At 46.5% G+C, this 18728-nt stretch overlaps 2 protein-coding genes across 5 annotated transcripts; one reads left to right on the top strand and one right to left on the bottom strand.

The window, feature by feature from the left end:
* Window positions 1-1506: 1506 nt before the first annotated feature.
* On the top strand, window positions 1507-10737 carry fbxo46 (F-box protein 46). Its single transcript, XM_076143917.1, has 3 exons — window positions 1507-1926; window positions 6218-6832; window positions 6989-10737. The coding sequence occupies exons 2-3, from the start codon at window positions 6353-6355 to the stop codon at window positions 8837-8839; spliced, it is 2331 nt and encodes a 776-aa protein (XP_076000032.1). The 5' UTR covers window positions 1507-1926; window positions 6218-6352; the 3' UTR covers window positions 8840-10737.
* Window positions 10738-12380: 1643 nt separating this feature from the next.
* Window positions 12381-18230, bottom strand: slc5a2 (solute carrier family 5 member 2). 4 transcript variants are annotated; one of them, XM_076143898.1, is made up of 15 exons: window positions 18117-18230; window positions 17956-18027; window positions 17746-17850; window positions 17579-17638; window positions 17384-17488; window positions 17185-17290; window positions 16935-17015; window positions 15882-16111; window positions 15072-15207; window positions 14802-14909; window positions 14456-14606; window positions 13889-14057; window positions 13397-13612; window positions 13105-13240; window positions 12381-13034 (listed from the first exon to the last, which is right to left on the bottom strand). In XM_076143898.1, the coding sequence occupies exons 1-15, from the start codon at window positions 18228-18230 to the stop codon at window positions 12814-12816; spliced, it is 2010 nt and encodes a 669-aa protein (XP_076000013.1). In that variant the 3' UTR covers window positions 12381-12813. The 4 variants fall into 4 exon arrangements, with proteins under 4 accessions (XP_076000013.1, XP_076000031.1, XP_076000030.1 ...); XM_076143916.1 differs by lacking the exon at window positions 18117-18230 and having other exon boundaries at window positions 12381-12953; window positions 13005-13034; XM_076143915.1 differs by lacking the exon at window positions 18117-18230 and having other exon boundaries at window positions 12381-13092; window positions 13169-13240.
* Between the last annotated feature and the right edge of the window lie 498 nt (window positions 18231-18728).

Here is an 18728-nt window from a genome sequence, read left to right as displayed (position 1 = left end):
AGACGATTATACTATGAATATACTGTTATCTTACACTTGTAAAAGTCACTATAATATGATATCGGTATACTATAGACAAAATTGAATATAATTAGATTAATTGATTTCGCAACACACTCTTTGTCCTTGCTACATGGGTGTTGTAAATGCAATGGTCACTCATCAAACATAGCGCTTGGCCCTTTCAGGGACTCGTAAAGAAAGCACCGAAACAGTTGAATTGTGACATTATTTGGATGCCAGAACAATTTGTTTTATCCATTATTTGTTGTAAGTGTTTTACAAGATAATTAGCTAATTTGAAAAGGCTTTCGAATTCATGATTTTATTTTTGGGATTGCTTTTATTTATATTATTATTTGAATGTCTCTTTTTTTAATCAAAGACATACAGGCAGTGTACCACATAAAACATTAAAGGAGGTCACACCCACAGAGCTGCAACAGGAGCCTGGTTGTCCAGCAATCTTTTTTTTTTTTTTTTTGGTGTTGTTGTGATCAAGAGTCCCTCTTGTCAGCTGGCCAATCAGAGCAATCAGTGTGGCACAGTGAGTGGATGTCCTTTTCTGGACCTCCACAAATAGGAGCATGGGAGACAATGCTCGGGAGCATGCTAAGAGACGGGTTGATGATAGAGATTAAATCCATAAACTATAGCTCTGACATCTCATATTGTGGAACACAAAGAGTCCCAATTATGTGGACATTCTTATCTTCACACAGGCTGATTGCATTGTTTTTATGTCAGGCTATTAAGTGACTATAGCAGCCAAAGTGAACAATAAAGATGCCTGCTGCTTTTATTGAGAAATTAATCATGATACAGATGTGTCCCTTTGTTTAAGTGAGTTATAATTATGCTCAAGACAATTCCAAAACCAGGACAGACGGTAGAAATAACAGCAATTGTGTTCACATATTCAATTAATACATTTTATTCAGAATGGATATTACTGGATAGGACGTTTGTTGATCTCATGGATGAGAAATTCAGTCATCACAGTAGCAGAGGTACAGCAGAAGAAATACAAAATAAATACACACAAGAAACAATATATACAATATACACCTGTTGCATGTGTGAGATAGAGAAAAAGGAATGTGTGAAATTACAACTTAATTTTATTTCTGTGGAGTGTTGACATTTAAAAAAAAAATACTATCTCACTCACACACAGATATGGCATTCCAATACATGTTTTAAATTCACAAACACTCATAGAGGAGAGAGTGTGGCTCATAACTTCTCCACCTTATCTTTGTCACTGTGGGACATTACAAATGGACAATGGGCCAAGTTTAGTTTGTTTAGTGTTTATTATAATTTAGTGTTGCTACTGTACACAACACTGCATGGTGCGAGTGCGCGTGAGCTAAAGAGAGAGGTGTATATGTGTGTGAGCGCGCGTGCGTGTTAGGGGGGGGGGGTCGTTCAGGAGCCATATATGGGCATACCACCGACTCTGCTCTGCTATTGGCTGCGGGCCTTATGCAGCTGCTTGTCAACAAGATGGCCTTCCTCCTCTTACCATCCTGACACTGATTATTTTGGTATCCCGACGAGTACATACCGTAAAAAGCTCGTGTCCACTTCTCTATAGATAACAAGAGAGGGGCTACTGAGGGTCGCGACCAGGCGGACAGTCCACCGCGTTGTGTTTAGGGAAGTGACACGCACACGAACCTCGACAGTAGCTATTGATATACAAGGTTGTTAATATGAAGTAGCTGGTGGCTAACCTCGACGTTAGCTTTACGAGTGTGCTAGCTTGGGCTACGTGGACGCGGATAGTTCCACTCGTGTCGTCGGTGTTTAAGTCGTATCTCAAGAAACTGGTCCGGGGAGAAGGAAATACAGACCAGTAGCTCGTTGACATCGGCGTCCTGTGGGTCAAGAAGGTTGTCTGTGGAGATAAACGCTGTTAAGGTGAGTGGTTAGCAAAGTGTGACCGTGTAGCTGCTGCGGGGGGTCGGTTTACCTTGTTAGCTTGCTGACTAGCTCCAAGCAGGTAAACTTATGCTATCGATTTAGCGAGCCAGCAAGCTAATGATGCTATTCACTCTGGACTATACGCAAGCTAACTACCTAGCTGTAATCGAACTGGAAGTGGTGTGTGTGGTTGGTTTGGGCCTAGCTGGCATTAGTTTTAACATAACTTGTTAACAAATCACACGCATGCCAATTTGATCAGTTACAGAGGTTAAACATTTCAATAACAACGTAGTTTTAACTGTTTGCTGAGGTGGGTAACCCGGGAAATAGCACTGCTAAGTTAAAGTTGACGATCAGGTGACTGTTGCTGCTGTTGTTGTTGTTCGTGTGTTCTGTTGGTAACAGGTTTTGTTAGGTATTTGGACACTCGTTGTTAAAGCAACTTTAATACTGTGTGCATTTCTTTAGTGAGTAAGGAAAGCCCAGCGTTTGAAGTGACTTACTCGACCATTCATTAGCAATAAATACATGCACTGATTTCAAGATGGCATCTTGAAATGTTTTCACGTTTGGCCAGTAAAAGTAACTTGGTGCACTTGCTCTAAAGCTGTCCTTTGCTGAATGATAAGTCATTGCCATTGTTCGACGTCAGGCAGTGTGTAATTGTTCCTGCTGCCTTCTAATGAGAATGTATTATTGATGAGGGTCTTTGTGATTGTGGTGTCAAAACTTGCATCAAAGTCATTGTGAGGATGCTACGGTACAGATGTGCAGACACACACACAAAGGTAGACTACTAGACTATAAGTCCCCCAGGTGTCCCGACAGTTGGGTCACTCAAAGTTTTGTGGACTGCTGAAGCTGTGTAGTCACTTACATTGAGAGCACACAGTGAGAGCTTGAGCTGTGACTTGTCTGATTCTGTCCCATTTGCATGTTTGGCTCTGTTAAAGAATTGGAAAAGGAATGGGGGGGAATGGGGCGTCTGGTAGGAGTGACAATGCATTTTGTGTTTACCTCATTGACTTTTTTTTAGTAGCTATTCGTGTAGGACTGATCAGCGTCCCACACGTCCGTGCCCTGTGAGCGTGCGAGCCCGACTCCCTTTGATTTGTTTAGGGAAATTGCCAGTTAAGCAGGAATTAAATTGTGTCGCAATGGTTGTAACTGTGTTAACCTTTAAAACTCGCAATGTGCTGAAGGTAGGATAGTGATCCTAGTCCTGAATGAATCGGTGCCATGTAAGCGTTTGTGTTTACATATTGAGTATTTTTATTTCTGATTTAGTTCTCTCTCCCTTCAGTATTGTGGTAGATTTTCACTCCTGTAGAAGTCCACAAGCGTTTGACTAACAATATCAAATTGCATCATTCTTGGCTTAACATACAATTATATCTCCCATTTGAACTATCGGAGGTCTGAAGTAAGCTGGTCATTATGGTTTGGTCCACTTCACTCACTTTCATTTCAAACAGACAATTCTGCAGTAAGATTACAGCTTATTTAGAAGTCTACTCTTCTGTTGAACTGTATCCTCTTAAATGTCACCCTCTGCACATGGTACCTACCAGCAGCTGCCTGTTCAATAATTAAATTAAACCATTTCAGAACATAGGATATGAAGCTGCTGTGACTAACATTGCTTGATGATAGGCCTGCGTGATAATGTCAAAAATTGGCATCACTATATTTAAAACGTCTGTAATAATGCCCTGATAGTTCTGCAGTTGACGTTGACATAACATGCAGACGACAACGAACAAGATGTCTCCACTTCTTCACGTTCCGCCGCGGGACTTTCATGATTGTACTTACATACTGTCTATTTACACAGTATGGCCACAGTCTGTCAGTATAAAGCTGTAGAGTTCTGTCACTCAGCCATGTCTTATAGCCTCCAGAGATTTACAGCAGTGTGTGCACTCACACCAAACACAAGGTTATTTACTATGTAGGCGTAGGGGATTGCTGACAACACACCTGAATCTGCACTCCAACTTTTTTCCAGGCAGCTGTTACTGACACTGTTAATGAAGGCTAATATGACTTAACAGAGTGTCTTGTTTTTGTCTTGACACTTTGTGCCATTGTCATGTCATAATTATTAATGCCGTCTTTCAAAACCATAGATGGAATTGAATCTGAACTACAACGGGAAGTGCAACAGCATGTCATAACTGCAGTAGGTTTGGGACCTTAGTTATAGGAACATTACAAACATGTGATGTGGATGCTGACGTCGTTCATCACGAAAGCCTCATTGATGTATTTGAATGCAACTTATTATTATGTTATTATTTCACAAGCACACGCAAAACATGTCGAAACTTAGACAACCGGGTGGCTAATCATGCCTGCCTGAGTATTATTGCGTTGCTTGCTGCCTCTGTGCTCGGACAGGATTTGAAGGATTACATGGATGCAAAAAGCTTAAAATAAACCACAGGCTTTCATTTGCTGCAAGTGTTGAAAATAAATCGAAACATACATGTTGCCAATGTCAGTGTTGACTTTAATCAGCGACCGAGGAACAATGTGGAGGACGAAGTACTGAATGTGAAGTATTCATACTCATTAATCGAAGTTTTGCCTTTAAAACGGCGCCAAATTTTGATCAAATGTTTTGGTTTTCAAAGCAAGCTTCTTCTTCCATTTACCTTAATTGCATCAACATGGCAGCGTTATCTCTCCTGTTGATAGGCAGAGTTAGTATAAGTGAATAAATGGTCAGGAGCTAGATAAGGTGTGTGTGTGTGTGTGTGTGTGTAAAAGACTTTGTACTGGAACATTGCTGTGGACAGTCTGTCTCTCTTTGCCCCTCTTATAATTCCATCCAATCTGTTATAAGAGGTGAAGAGCACGATAGAGTCGAGGGGGGGAGGGGTAATATAAAAAATGAGCTGGTGGAATCGAGGTAGAGAATCAAAGTGGTTGAAGAGAGTCAGCGACGGGATCACGGGAGAGAAAGGGCAACCAAAATGGCTCGCAAGCTTCTTTTTTTCTCTCTCCTCTCACGGCGTAATCACCCGGCTCTTAGCTGAGTTGTTGCCGTGTGATTATAGAGGAAGCATTTAGATTTGGGTTTCCACGCTGTGTGGGTGTTTGTTTTTTTGCGCTTCTCTTACCATTTCATTAAGTACAAAACACCACACATCCACTGAGACACTATTATTTTCAACGCGTGAATCAAAGGAGTTCATCAGCCTGAGGTGTAGAGACAAATGTATCAATCCTTTTTGATAAAGAGATATTGGATGGACCGCACACATCCAGTATGTAGCTCACCGGAGTAATGTAGGTACTGCACAAATAGCTTGAATTGTGTTGTGACTTACACAATGGCGTGTGAAGGTATACAGGCGTTATTTTGTATTGGATGAATGACTTGGCTGAGGGGAATCTGCTTGTACCCGTACACCAGGTTGATTGTGATTGTTTAGAAGTAAAGTCTGGGAATTGACATTACCAAAGAACTGCAGAAGGTGAACCCAAAAATTCACATCAGACTCCTTTCATTGTAGGTTATACTATCCCATCTCTCAATCTCAGTGACCTAGTTTGCACTTAAAATGGCCTGAAAATCAAGTGAGTGTCGCTGTATGGATTACAAGTTGATAGGAAAAACAGAACCTTTTAATAATGCAATTTGCTGTAAGTGTGCACCCTTCGGACATTGAGATGAGGTGGAGCTGAACTGGGAGGAGGCGGTGTTATCAGTAGTGAGTTTGACATGTTGCTCCGTCACGACTTGTTCCTCTCCTTAAGCTCGTTGTTGTGTTCCTGGCACAGGAGGGTTTAGGACAGAGAGAGACGGCAACAGGGTCTAGCTTGCGTCTGGGTGCTCCTCCCTGTGTTGTCCCATGAAAGCAACTCCTCTTTGAAGCTGTGAGAGAAGAATGCATTTGGTGCTCCGGTTGTTTCATCTTTCTTCCCTTTCACCTTGCCTCGGACAACAAACCTGAAATAGAATCCCCTTAATTTGATTGAGCGCATCATAGGCAGGATAAATGCTCTTAGTATACTGTAGCAAATGTAATTGTAAATGTAATCTGTCCAAAGTGGGGTCTAGCTCGTATTAGTTCAGGTATGAGGATGACGATCGTTTTGTTCATTCCAGTCCGGTATGCAGTGCTGGTTTTTGAATGTTAAACTCAATCTCAACCGGTCACAAGAAGCACAAAGCACACGGGCTCTGCAGATATGAACGCGTATATGATGTTCTCATGACTGGTCTTTTAATAACGCCCCCCCTCTCTCTCTTACCTTTACTATCCTGTTGATGCAGGTTGTGTGTCCAGAGTTGCTGCTCAGTTTGTGCGCAGACGGCGCCGTGGGACCGGGGTGCAGACGATGACACATCTGGCTCTCGGCGCTCGCTGGCCAGCCTAGATGCCGATATGCCCAGGTGCTCTGCGTCCTGATGGATCGAGACACCTTCTCCCACATCCGCCTGTGGTGCCCGCGCCCCTTCGGCACCTACTCCCAGAACAAGGCTCGGAGCCCGGACCCGGGGGCCAGCGGCGGTGGCGGGGCAGGGTCGGCCCCGCACTGCAAAGCCGAGCGCTCCCCGGGCGGCAGAAGAACACTGGATGGGAGCGGGAGTGAAGGGATGATAGTGGGGGTGCAGGAGGAGAATGGGGACGCGGAAGAAGACGACGTGGGTTCAGAAAACACCCCGCCCGAACCCCAGCTGGCGCCCGGCTCGCTGACGCAGAGCCAGGTCCCGCCGGCTTCCCTAGCCCCTCCCTCGCCCCCCTCCTCCGGCTCCCAGATGGAGGATGGCCGCGTGCTGTTAGACACCTGGTACGTCATCAAGCCGGGCAACACCAAGGAGAAGATCGCCTTTTTTGTCGCCCACCAGTTCAGTGGAGCAGGGCAGCCCAGACCCAGCGCCATGAAGGTAAGGAATGAGCTTCCAGGTTGCTGCTGATTGGAAACTCATTTTAAGTTCCATGAAGACGCTTTTATCTGCTGTATAATTGAGCGTTTTGATGTTTTTGTCAGTGCTGCAGGACGACTTAAAACATTTAATATGACTGATTTTCCTTCTTTGCAGGTAAAAGGTAATTGGGCAACCGACTGCAGCAAAGCCAAGCGGCGACGGCGATGCTCCTCCTACGACCCTCCGGCGCGTTCGCAACCATCGGAGTCCAACCTGAGCCGGGACCCCACTCCTGTATCCAGCGCACCTTGCAGCTCCGACGAGCCACCACTAGGAGGAGTGAATGAGACGGACCTGCTGTCGGTGGCAGAGATGGTGGCTTTGGTGGAGCAGAGGACGGCCATGGCCCTTCAGGGGATCGTGGCCGTTCAAGGGAACCAACATCAAACTCCTCCCACGACCACCATCACCCACAACCAGGGCCTCCCCCCCCACACGCTACTCCGGGGCACCGTGTCGGACCCCACTCCTATGGTGTTTGCCTCGGACGGTTCGAATAGCCATCCCTCCGACGAACCCCCGAGGTCGACATCTCCCATCCAGACGGACCAGGAGCTGGAGGAGCAGCAGCAGGAGTCGTGCAGGGTGGCTCAAGCCATCGCACACTTTGAGTCCCAGAACTTGGAAAATCGGCTTCAACCAGGCTCCGGCTCTGGAAACGGAACAGACTCGTCGAGTAAGGACGGAGAGAGGGAGCACATCAGAGGAGGGGAGTCGGGGTCCGGCATGGTAGCCCCGCCTCCGCCCCCCAGCCACAGCCACGGCGAGGTGAGGATAGCGTTCAGAGTGTCGAACCTGGATCCCCGGTCTCAGCTGGAGCCGGCCGGCAGGTCCCGCTGTATGTTCATGAGCTGTGGCGGGGGGGGCAACCAGGCAGCCGCCAGGGCCAAAGAGAAAATCACTTGCGACCTCTACCAAATTGTCAGCCCCTCCTCGCGAGACCCCAGCAGTCTCCTGTTCGCCGCCACAACCGCTGCGCCGAAACCAGACGGAGACCACCATCACCCAGACAGGTCGGCCGGTGGTCTCCCGGACGCGTCGCAGGAGCTCTCCGGCGGGGAGAAGAAGTCCGTGGGCGTCGGCAGGGAGAGGGTGACCGGCTTCCACGTGGAGGTGGTGGTGACCGGGGCGGTGGACCAGTGTGTGTTCTACGGCAAAGACAGCACGGAGAATGTGCAGGAAGAGACGGTGTGTTTCGCCATGCCCGGCGGCGGAGGGGGTGTCGTCCCCGGCGGCGTCGGCAACTCCGCTGACCCTTCGTCAGACGATCCTCCTCCCGGGCAACTTTTCTTCCTTCAACCTCCTCGAGGCGTGGAGGAGGATGGGAAAGGAAAGGGCACGGACGGCGGGTCAGGAATGTGCTCTTTGGACTGTGCCAACAACAATGGCCCCGGGGCGGTCGGCTCGGCGGAGAGGGCGGCTCGGCCGGACTCTCCTTCGGCCGGCACAGACGACTGCTCGGACCCGTCCCTCTGTCGCCTCTACCGCCACGTATCGCACGACTTCCTGGAGATCCGCTTCCAGATCCAGCGCCTTCTCGAACCGCGCCAGTACATGCTGCTGCTCCCCGACCACATCATGGTCAACATCTTTAGCTATCTGCCCACGCGGTCCCTGGCCGCCCTCAAGTGCACCTGTCACTACTTCAAGGCGCTGATCGAGACGTACGGGGTGCGCGCAGTCGACTCGCGCTGGAACCAAGACCCTCTTTACAGGGACGACCCCTGCAAACAGTGTAAGCGGCAATACGAGCGCGGGGACGTTTCCCTGTGCCGCTGGCATCCCAAACCTTACCACCACGACCTGCCTTACGGACGCTCCTACTGGATGTGCTGCCGGCGGACGGACAAAGACACGCCGGGCTGCCGCGTCGGCCTCCACGATAACAATTGGGTCCAGCAGCCCGCCGACGGGTTGCAGCCCATCCGCCCCAAGAGGGAGGACAGGAGGGAGGACGTGAGGTAGGAGGGAAGGACAGTTTCCACGTTGCCCCGTTCTCCTCCGGCCTCCCTCCTCGCTCGCTCGCCCGTTCACTCTGGCATTCAGAGGGGGGAACAGAAACGAGAGAGGATTATAAGTAGGAGTCGGCACTCCAGGACCGTGTTTGTTTCCTTTTTGCTCCGATACTCTTTTCCTCATACTTGCCCTCAGCAAAGGGAGGTTGAGAGGCAGAGAAGGAAGAGAGGTGTGTCACTCTCCTTGCCTTTTTTTTTAAGCCCTCCTCCCCCTCTTTTCTCTCCTCTCACTGTGCTCCACTGGAAAGTTTGCAATACCAGGGTTGGGGTCCCCTCCTGCTGCCCCCCCCCCCCCCGCTTTACCCATGTTGGGTTTCTGGCTCCACCACGTGGTTATTGGGTAATTCATGTGGTGAAAAAAAAAATGTGGCAGTGTATTTGATTGAAACAAGCACTCGCGATGTAACGCCCTCCCCCCCAGAACCCGCTTTATTTGTTCTGTGTTCTTTGTCGCATCCACAAAAACGTCTACGGTAGCTGTACAATGGTGCTTCAGACAAGGAAACGAGCTGTACCCAATCCAAACAGATGTCAAACGCTTTCAGTGGTGGAATGTTTCACCGTGGCTATAGAAATGTGATTGTATAGAGCAAACTTCATTTTTTTCTCTCGTTTCTTTTTTTTCTTCCTTCTAAGATGGCCATCTGTACAGAACCTGTCCATCCGGGCCATGCAGTTCCGTTTCTCTGAATGTGCTGTAATGTCGTACTCTGAACAGCCCCCCCCCCCCCCTCCCTGATAATGCTGCTGAAATCATCGCCTGTGTCTCTGACGTTAACCCTGTTATAGCCATACCATTAGTTAATTACGGACACAGTCTCACACACCCACCCACACACACACACACACACACACACACACAACCCTGTCTCTGTCCTCGTATCAGAGCGGACCCTAACCTTGCTGACCAGCCACAAAGAGGAGACGCCACAACTACTTTCTGGTTTACAGAGAATCATGGGAGATAAGAGGAACTTAATGAATGAGAACTTCCAAAAAACAGTGGGATGGAACGGGGGTGAAAAGGAGCAACTTGATGTCACTTTGAAAAGGCCTGATGTCACTTTGTATGGTTTGATTGATTTTTTGCTCGTTTGCCATTTTGTTGGGTTTTTTTTGTTAGTTTTTTTTTTTGGGGTGTGTGCGTGCGTGTGTGTGTGTATGTGTGTGTGTAGGGGACTGTTTCCTGTTGTATTCCATTTTTTATTCTTGAGGATTGTGTTCTTCCTGTATCAGTCTACCCCCCCCCCCCCCCCCCCCTCCCTCCTCCCGTCCTCCCGTCCTCCGAATCGGCAGAGGTCAAGTGTTTTGCCAAAGCCGCCATTCTCGCACCGAAAGCGAGCCGACCCGACCCCACCCGCAGACCACCGAAACTCTACAAACCAGCTTCCAGCCTTAAAAAGCCCCCCTACCTCCTACCCAGCCTGCAGGAGAACGAGGCGTCGGATACCTCGCGGATAGTGACGAGTACGGGGAGTTGCACAGGACTCTGTAAAGAAGATTGATTTTTGTTGATGCTTGATTTGACTATATGCAGCTCTACTGGCTCTTTGGGAGTGTAATATGAACAGTGCCTGGTGATGACTCTTGACCTTTAATTATTGGAAGAACCCCTTTCTCTCTCTCCGCCCCTCCCTCCCCCCACCCCGCCGCTTTACCCCCCTCCCTCACCCCCACAAGCTGACAGACTGGACATGAAAGAACTGATGTGGTGAATGATGCTGAAACTGCATGGAGGGGGAAAGAAGGTTGGGTAGGCATGGGAGAACTCTGTAGGTTTCAGACTTGTACAATGCTATGGTATATATCTGCTTAAATAAAAACAGAAGTGATGATTAAACTGGAAATCTGTATGACAACCTGGTTTCTGTGGTGTGTGATGAGTTAACAGTTTCTACAATCTATAACTTTGACACAAATGAGTTCACTTTCTGTTTGATAAGCAGTTATTTCAGGAGGAGGAAATCTGAACATGGAAGTCTATATGAACTCTACACATCTGGTCTAACGCTGAAGTTAACCAGAGGTGGTTCTGACCCTTAAAACCACTGGGGTGCTGTTAAAACTAACCCTGACCAAGCGATGAGACAAAACAAGAGAACACATACCAGAATAATATCCTACTCTGATATCTTTTACCAGGTTTTAATGCTGGGTGCATTCGTGGTCAAGCTTCTCCCGTTGCCCCTCATTGTACCCAAGGTATCAGAAGACAAAAGAAAATCTGAATCACACACTCTGGGAGCCTCACCAACACGGCATCTACTGCAGTTGCGTGTGAAAACAAACCAAGCAGAACCGAGAAGGAAGAGATGTTTTACCCTCTTTTCTGTTACTTATCCCTCCATAATCCCCCCTCTCCCCTTGCCGTGCTCCATAAAGAGGGACATCAAACCTGACGGTAACATTTTACAACCAAAATAAACCTATTGGGATTTCAAGTACTGTGCGCAACAACAGGATGACATTTAGACATCAGTTTTATGCTCAGATCAAACAGAATCAGTGCACGTGGAACATAAATGACTTACATGTGTCTCTTGTGTTCTGAAGGCTCTGCTCACCCATGAAACATCCACACAGGTGTTTTCATTTAGATGTTTGAGGACTATGTGGGTGTGTACAGGCTGCTCTTGATTTACATCTCCATGACTCTTGCTACCCTTCCCGGTTTCCAGTGTCCACCCCTAATGCACTCACAGGACTCAAGACACGTGTTCCCGGACAAGTCGGTGAGTGAGTCAGCCCAGGATTGTCTCTCTGTCTGTCCCAAGAAGTGCTGGAGGAATCTCTCGCGTACTTTAAGAGACACAGAGTACGCAGCACAGACTGCAAAAGCTCCTGTGTTTGTTAGTATGTCCTGTGTGAAAATGAACCCTTATTTGACTTGGACAGAGCTGAGCAGAGGGATCCAACTCTGTCAAAAATGTTTGTCCACATTGTCTGTAACTCATTGGAAATCCAGCGCTTATCATCCTGAGCCGCAATGTGCGTTAGAAAGATTCCAGACACATTCCGGTCACTGTACTGAGATTGTTTGTTTGACTTCCTTGTACTTCCTTTTTCTTTGACATTTATGTTGCACCCTAATTCCCCTGGATCAGGTCGTAACACATTGGCCCAATCCCAATGTCCACCCTAAACCCTCAGCACTAAACCCTTCACAGACTTCAAGCTGAGGTCACGTGACTTGTAGTGATTTTCCCTGAGGACCACGCAGCTAAGAAGATCACAGAGGGATTAGATTAGATGAGACACTGATGTTGGAAATTGAAGGGAGATGTCACCTAAAGTGTGGGGATCAATTAGGACCCAAACCTGTCATTTTAAAGACCTTGTCCTCTCTAATTGAAGGTCGTTTAGCTCTCATGGAGGGGCACCAGGATCCAGACACCAGACATCCTACAATGCAGACACTGGACACATACTTGCTCAACTGTTTAGTCTGTGTAAAAGGGAAACGTGACATTTTAGGCACTCGATGTAGACACGACAATGAGACAAGATATGATACAATGTGCTTGTGTATGTGTGTTTAAATGAGTGGCTGAAAAGGTCCAAAACATTGAAAGAACAATGCAAACGTCAGGCTTCACTGGCTTCTTGTTAGTGTGCATCTCCAGTGTGATACCTTGCCTCTTATCTCACCTTTAATCCAGTGCAGGAAGCAGGCACGGATTAAACCGACCTGTGATTGAATCAGCCTGTAACAGTATCCAGTAATGGCATACTAACATGATAGAACTGCATTTCCACACGTATTCTGCACAAATATACAAAAATGCTGAGAGGGCTTAACCTTTTGTCAGCCAAGGGGAAAATACAATGATATTGGTAGAGTTATAGAATATTTCCTCTCAATCCATCATTTATTTGACATATTATGTGGAACATTTGAGTAGTGTGAAGTCCACTGAAGACTTCTTATGCATAGTAACTCCACATGAAAACTGCTACGGTCATCATGATGAGAGCGTTGGCATCCACGGTGTACTTCCACACCGGCACCTCACTGATGTCAGGAAGCTGCTCCGATGCTTCAGGAGCGTCCTCCTCAGGGGAAACTTTGCCGCCACCGCTGCTGTCCCCTCCACTGAACCAGCCCACCTGGCCACAGATTCCAGATTTGACTTCCTCCTCGGCCACTTGGAAATGTAACAGAGAGGAATCAGTATTTGTGGGTATGTGTTTTCTCCATTTGTCCTCTGCTCCTACCTGACTCACTTTCATTTCTCTGCCTCTTCCTCAGCTCAGCCTCTCGCCGCGCTCTCCTCCCTGCCTCCTCCTGCTCCCAATCCAAATCCTTCCTTTCTTCTTTGGAATGGCGCAGGCTGAAAACCAGACGATGGAGCTGGAGGGAAGGACAGCGAGCTCAGAGTGAGATCAGACACAAAACACAACCCTCAGTTTAGCCCAAGGGACTGTCAGAGAATTCTTAACTGTTGATGATGTCATTATGAATGTGCAATCTAAATCAGTACGTCCTTGACTACAGTGGATCACTTACATGTTCGTCGTCTATGGGCTTGGTACAGTAGCTGATCAGGAGCACCAGCGATGATGTGCAGAGGAAGAGAATAATGCCAAAGTAAAGATAATGGATCCCACACACCAAAAACGGGCAGTTAGAGGGGAAAATACAGCTACCGGTCCCAAACCAGAACTCTGGCACCATCCGACACAGGCCCATCACCAGGCCGCCTATCAGACCCCAGAAGGCACCCTGAGAGGCAGAGGGAAGCCATCGTATACAGGATATTATCTAGTATTTGCAACATATAGTCTACAAAAGCAGGAGGAAAAACATTGAGGCTCCAGTGTGTCTTGTGGACACACCTTGTGGATTTTATGATCTTCTCAAGTACTTATCCAACTATACAACAACAATATAAACGAGGTTAGCTGAGCTCAGGATTAGCAGATGTTTCAGTGTGATAACAAAAAGCACCAAGTGTCCTTTTTCACAAATTGTTATCCAGCATGTATCGAGATTTCTCACCGATTCATTGACCCTCCTCACAAACACAGCCAGGAGGAAGACTGAGGCGATGGGAGGAGCCAGATAGCTGGACACTGACTGGATGTAATCAAACAGCTGACCACTCTGAGCCGCCTGGACAACTGGAATCCAACAGATACTAATGGCTACAATGCACAACACCCACACTCTAGAGAGGAGAGGAGAGGAGAGGAGAGGAGAAGAGGAGCCCAGGGTTGTCAACTAATTACATTTTCATTCAATGTACATTTATTTGAATACAACGTGTTAATCTCATTCTATAAAACCTTTATTAGACTTTGCAATGTCCTTAATTGTGTTTGTATAAACTATCAGCAACACAGATTTTAGGAGGGCACAGCAGTCTGCCCCCTTCTGGTGAGAAATGTGAAAACAACAGGACCAAAACAGGGAAACAAGCTGAAGGAAAACAACTTTTCACTCAAAAAAAGTACACATTCCAAATCTGCACAAGAGAGGAAACTCTATGTGAAGAGAACAAAAGACAAAGGACTCAAAACTATTTTAGATATTATTTGTTTTCAGAAAATGGGTCTGTTTACCAACCTGCCCACAATAATGAGCTCGCTCTCATTGGCCTGTGGTCTGATGCGAGTCCAGATGTCCATTGTGAACAGAGTGCTGCTGCTGTTAAAGATGGAGGCTAAAGAGGACATGAGAGCAGCCAGCATCACCGCCAGCATCAGACCTCGCAAACCTGCAAGGAGAGAGGACAGGAGGCAGAGAGGGACCAAGGGAAGAAGGAGGACAGGGAGAGGAGTAGAAGGATTTGGAGATAGGAGGGGAAAGTAAAGGGATAATGGATGAAAGAGAGATTATTTAGACAACATCCAGTGACAATTGATTCAGAGTTGTTGGAGGCTGTACACAAATGGGCGTGGCCTGTCCTCACCATTTGGCATTACTGACACAACCAGTTTTGGATAAGCAATATTGGAGCAGCCCACCTCAGTCCCACACACCTCCTTACACACCTCAGGGACCACACAGCCAACTTCATCTACAGGAGCAGAGACACACACACACACACACACACAGACACACACACAGACACACACACACACACACAGCGACACACACACACACACACAGAGACACACACACACACTATTATCTATTTTTATAAGATGTTGCAATTGGAAAGTTTCAGAAAACGTCAGACCTGGGTAGAGGACCCGACTGATCATGCCGGGGAAAACCATAAGGAACATGGGCAGCAGTTTGAGGTAGCCACACATGAGGCAGCCCGCTTTCACATGGGTCAGACTGCGAGCCGCCAAGCACCGCTGGACTATCACCTTGACAACCACACAGCAGGAAATCAAATTCAAACAGAAAAGACTATCACATTTATTCATCAAGTAAAATCCGTCTACAACCAGTAAAATGGCCGTATACTGCACACTGCCATGCACTGTCGTGTCTTTTGGCCCTAAGGTCCTGCGGGTCTTTCCATTCTCCCTGTGGATTAGTACAGTTGTGCTGGTTCATCACTTTTGCTTCAGTCATGCACTTAGGTTGGGTAAATTATTGATCACGCTTAAGATAAACATACAGAGGGCAAGCAATGAACTTAACATAAAAAAGAGACATGCCAGAGGTGCACGGATTAATCCACATTTTGATCCTGTTTGAGTCATCGTCTATAAATTGATCGCTGGAGTTGGGAAGGAGGGATAATGGATAGCGTAAAGGGATAATGGATAAAAGGAGATAACTGTTTTGAGTCCTTTAGATGATGGCTAAATTCAATATGACTGTTGATAATAATAACAATGATGCATGAGACTGGGGCGGGTCAGGGTCTTCATCTCTACAAGACAGGCTGAGAGGAGTGAAGCAGGTAGAGTATACTGTTGATGCTCCAGACTGTACAGTATTCAACCTCTGACCTCCCTCTATCTCCCCCTCCTTTAGTTGTCCTAGTAGATGTATAATCAAACCCAAGAACCCTGAACCCAGAGATATTAACCTGGTCTGTGCACCAGTACCAGCCTGCTACTATTGCAATCCCAAACACCACCCCAGGCCAGGGCAGATCTCCTGTGGCCGGGTCCCTCAGCAAGCTGAAGGCGTCCTGTCTGGGGAGGTAGCAATCAGGGGAGATGTTGTAGCGCTGAGGGTCCAGGGAGGAGACGGCACTGGGTATCGCAGACCTGTAGCCTGCCAGCAGAGCACTGTAGCCTCCTACTTTAGCAAAAGCTGGAGGCGAAGAGAGGAAAAGATGAGTAGTATCCTTTGAACAAATGACATCCACAAGGGGTTTCATGTCCTTGTATGAGGAACTAGAAACTAGAACAAGAGGAACTTTGGACTCTTTCTGATTCATATGAACACTGCAGCTTGGGCAAAGGCCAAGACAATAGATGTAAGGGATGTTCCTTTGTTTCCATCATTTCTCGGTGATAAACTAATGTTTTGTGAAAGACTATTTTTGTTTCTAAAGGGCCCAGAGCTTGAGCTGAAGGCAGCATTGTGAGTCATCACCATCTGATTTCCTCCTCTTCCCTCGATCTGTCATCTCTACTTCTATTCTTGTCTACTCTCAACATTGACTCAGATGGACATCTACTACAGATGGTTCAATCTGTTAGACTGAGATGCATTGATTATTGTATTATGGGGCGGCTGATGCATCATAGTTGCAAATTTTGTGGCCCGGCTGTGTCAGCAGACAGTGCTATGTTGTATTAATGATTGATTGCTGACCTGGGTTAATATCTTTGCTGTAGTGAGGTTGCTTGAGTAACAAACAGTATAATGCAAAATATGAGACACAGTGACAATTCATTCATTCTGTGCACATTTATATGTTGGATTAACATACATTTTTCCTTTTCTGGATAGCGTATCTGGAAACAGATTGCATTTTAACACAACATGTAAATATGGCCTCTACAGATTCATGGCTACACATGTACCTGAAAAACCTTTGCCGATTTATTTTTACATCATGTAAACATCTGTCAGAAAATTCAAATATATGTATTTATGTATATTAATCATAACATCAAAATTTGCTTACAGTATCCTGTGAGGACGAAGGCCCCGACAATGATGACAACAGTCTGAACGGTGTCAGTGTACATCAGAGCAGCAAGGCCACCTGGTGAAACACACACACACACACAAACACACCCCATGAGGAAGTGTTTTTTTATACTAAATAAATATAAATGGTTTTATGACCAGGTTAAATTCACAAGTAAGAAATCATCTGGTTTGCAAATACATTCGCGCAAACACACACACACACACACACACACACTACAAACCTGTAACAGTGTATAAAGCTGTGATAAACAGGAGAGCAATGACAGCCACATAGATATTCCACCCCAAAGCCTGCTGAATAAACACCGCGCCTGAAAACATGTCCACCTGCAGGGATGGAGTGTGGGACGGGAAAACAGTAACTACCATGACGATGCACTTCGATCTTCTGACTGTGTGAAGGGACATGGGAGGACTCACAGAGATCTTGGTGAAGATATAGAGGAACAGAGAGATGATGGAGAGGTAGAGGCTGATTCTGGTCCCACCAAACCTCTTCTTCAGGTACTGGGGCATTGTGATCACCTAATACAGCACGTTTCATTCAAGAGGGATCTGTTTAGGATTTGCCATCAATGTTGCAGTGAAATGATACTACAACCTGCACTGCCTTACCCCAGCTGTGAGGTAGACGGGTACAAACAGCCACCCAAGCAGCAGCACGATGAACAAAGCCTGGTGCATTAGAAAAAAAGGCCCATGTCAAGGCAGCATGTCACTGTACATAGATATAATTGATGATAATGCTGTCTAAAAATTAAGTATGTAGAATGTGCACTTACATTCCACTCAAACGCTCCCACAGCGATACCACTGGCTGCCCCGGTGCCTGCCAAGCCCACAAAGTGACCACTTCCTATGTTACTGGCAAACAGAGACGCACCAACCTGGACAAACAGCGAATAGATCCAAATTCAGGAGCGTATCACTAACATTTTAATCCTACATCTTTTCAACTTCAATCATCTGAGAGTCAAAACGGATGAACTCACTGGCCACCAAGTCATGGACCGTCCAGCTAGGAAGTAGCCTCCAACTGTCCCACGGTTGGTCCGAAACATAGACTGGAACACAGACCAGCTGCAACATGACCTTGACCTACTCATGGATTTAGTTATAGGAAGCATATAGGTATAAAATAAATCTGACTCACCCAGATACCAACACTTAAGACGAGGAGGAAATAGCCAATAATGATGCAGATGTCTGCTGGGTTGCTGATGGTCACCTTGTCAGACGCAGGGGGTTTGATAGAAGGGCTCTCCATTTGCTCTGCCAGGTAGTTGAAAACTTTACTAAACAAACTAGCTCAATGTTACTAACGCCCTATACGTCCCTATTACTTTATGATAATGCTAATATCCCGAGCTGACTGATGCACAGGCTAAACTAAAACCTTCAACCAGTAATGACACTGGTCAGTAAGCAGGTTATGAATTACAGTAATGATTAACACCAAACCACTAAGGGTGTGTGTAAACTTGACATGCTGACGGTAGAAAATATCCGACACAAATAGTGAGGCTGGCAATAAAATCACAAGATAAAAGACACATAAGCAAATAGTCCTTTAATCATTTGATAGAACTGCTGACATCAAAACATCCATTTGCCTTTCATTTCAAAAACATCATTAGATTGCACGAATGAGGATGTGTATGTTTGTGAAGACCTTGTTGTGTTGAATAGAGGTACAACCCCCCAGCATAGAAAACACATGCACACACAATTACTTTTCACATCATACAAGCTTTAAACACGCAAT

This window comes from Genypterus blacodes, unplaced genomic scaffold (genome assembly GCF_046128005.1).
Source record: "Genypterus blacodes isolate CSIRO-AG114 ecotype Tasmania unplaced genomic scaffold, CSIRO-AGI_Gbla_v1 ptg000003l_1, whole genome shotgun sequence".
Taxonomy (NCBI): domain Eukaryota; kingdom Metazoa; phylum Chordata; class Actinopteri; order Ophidiiformes; family Ophidiidae; genus Genypterus; species Genypterus blacodes.
The sequence above is the reverse complement of the archived record's forward strand: the minus strand, read 5'-3'. Positions and strand labels throughout refer to the sequence as shown.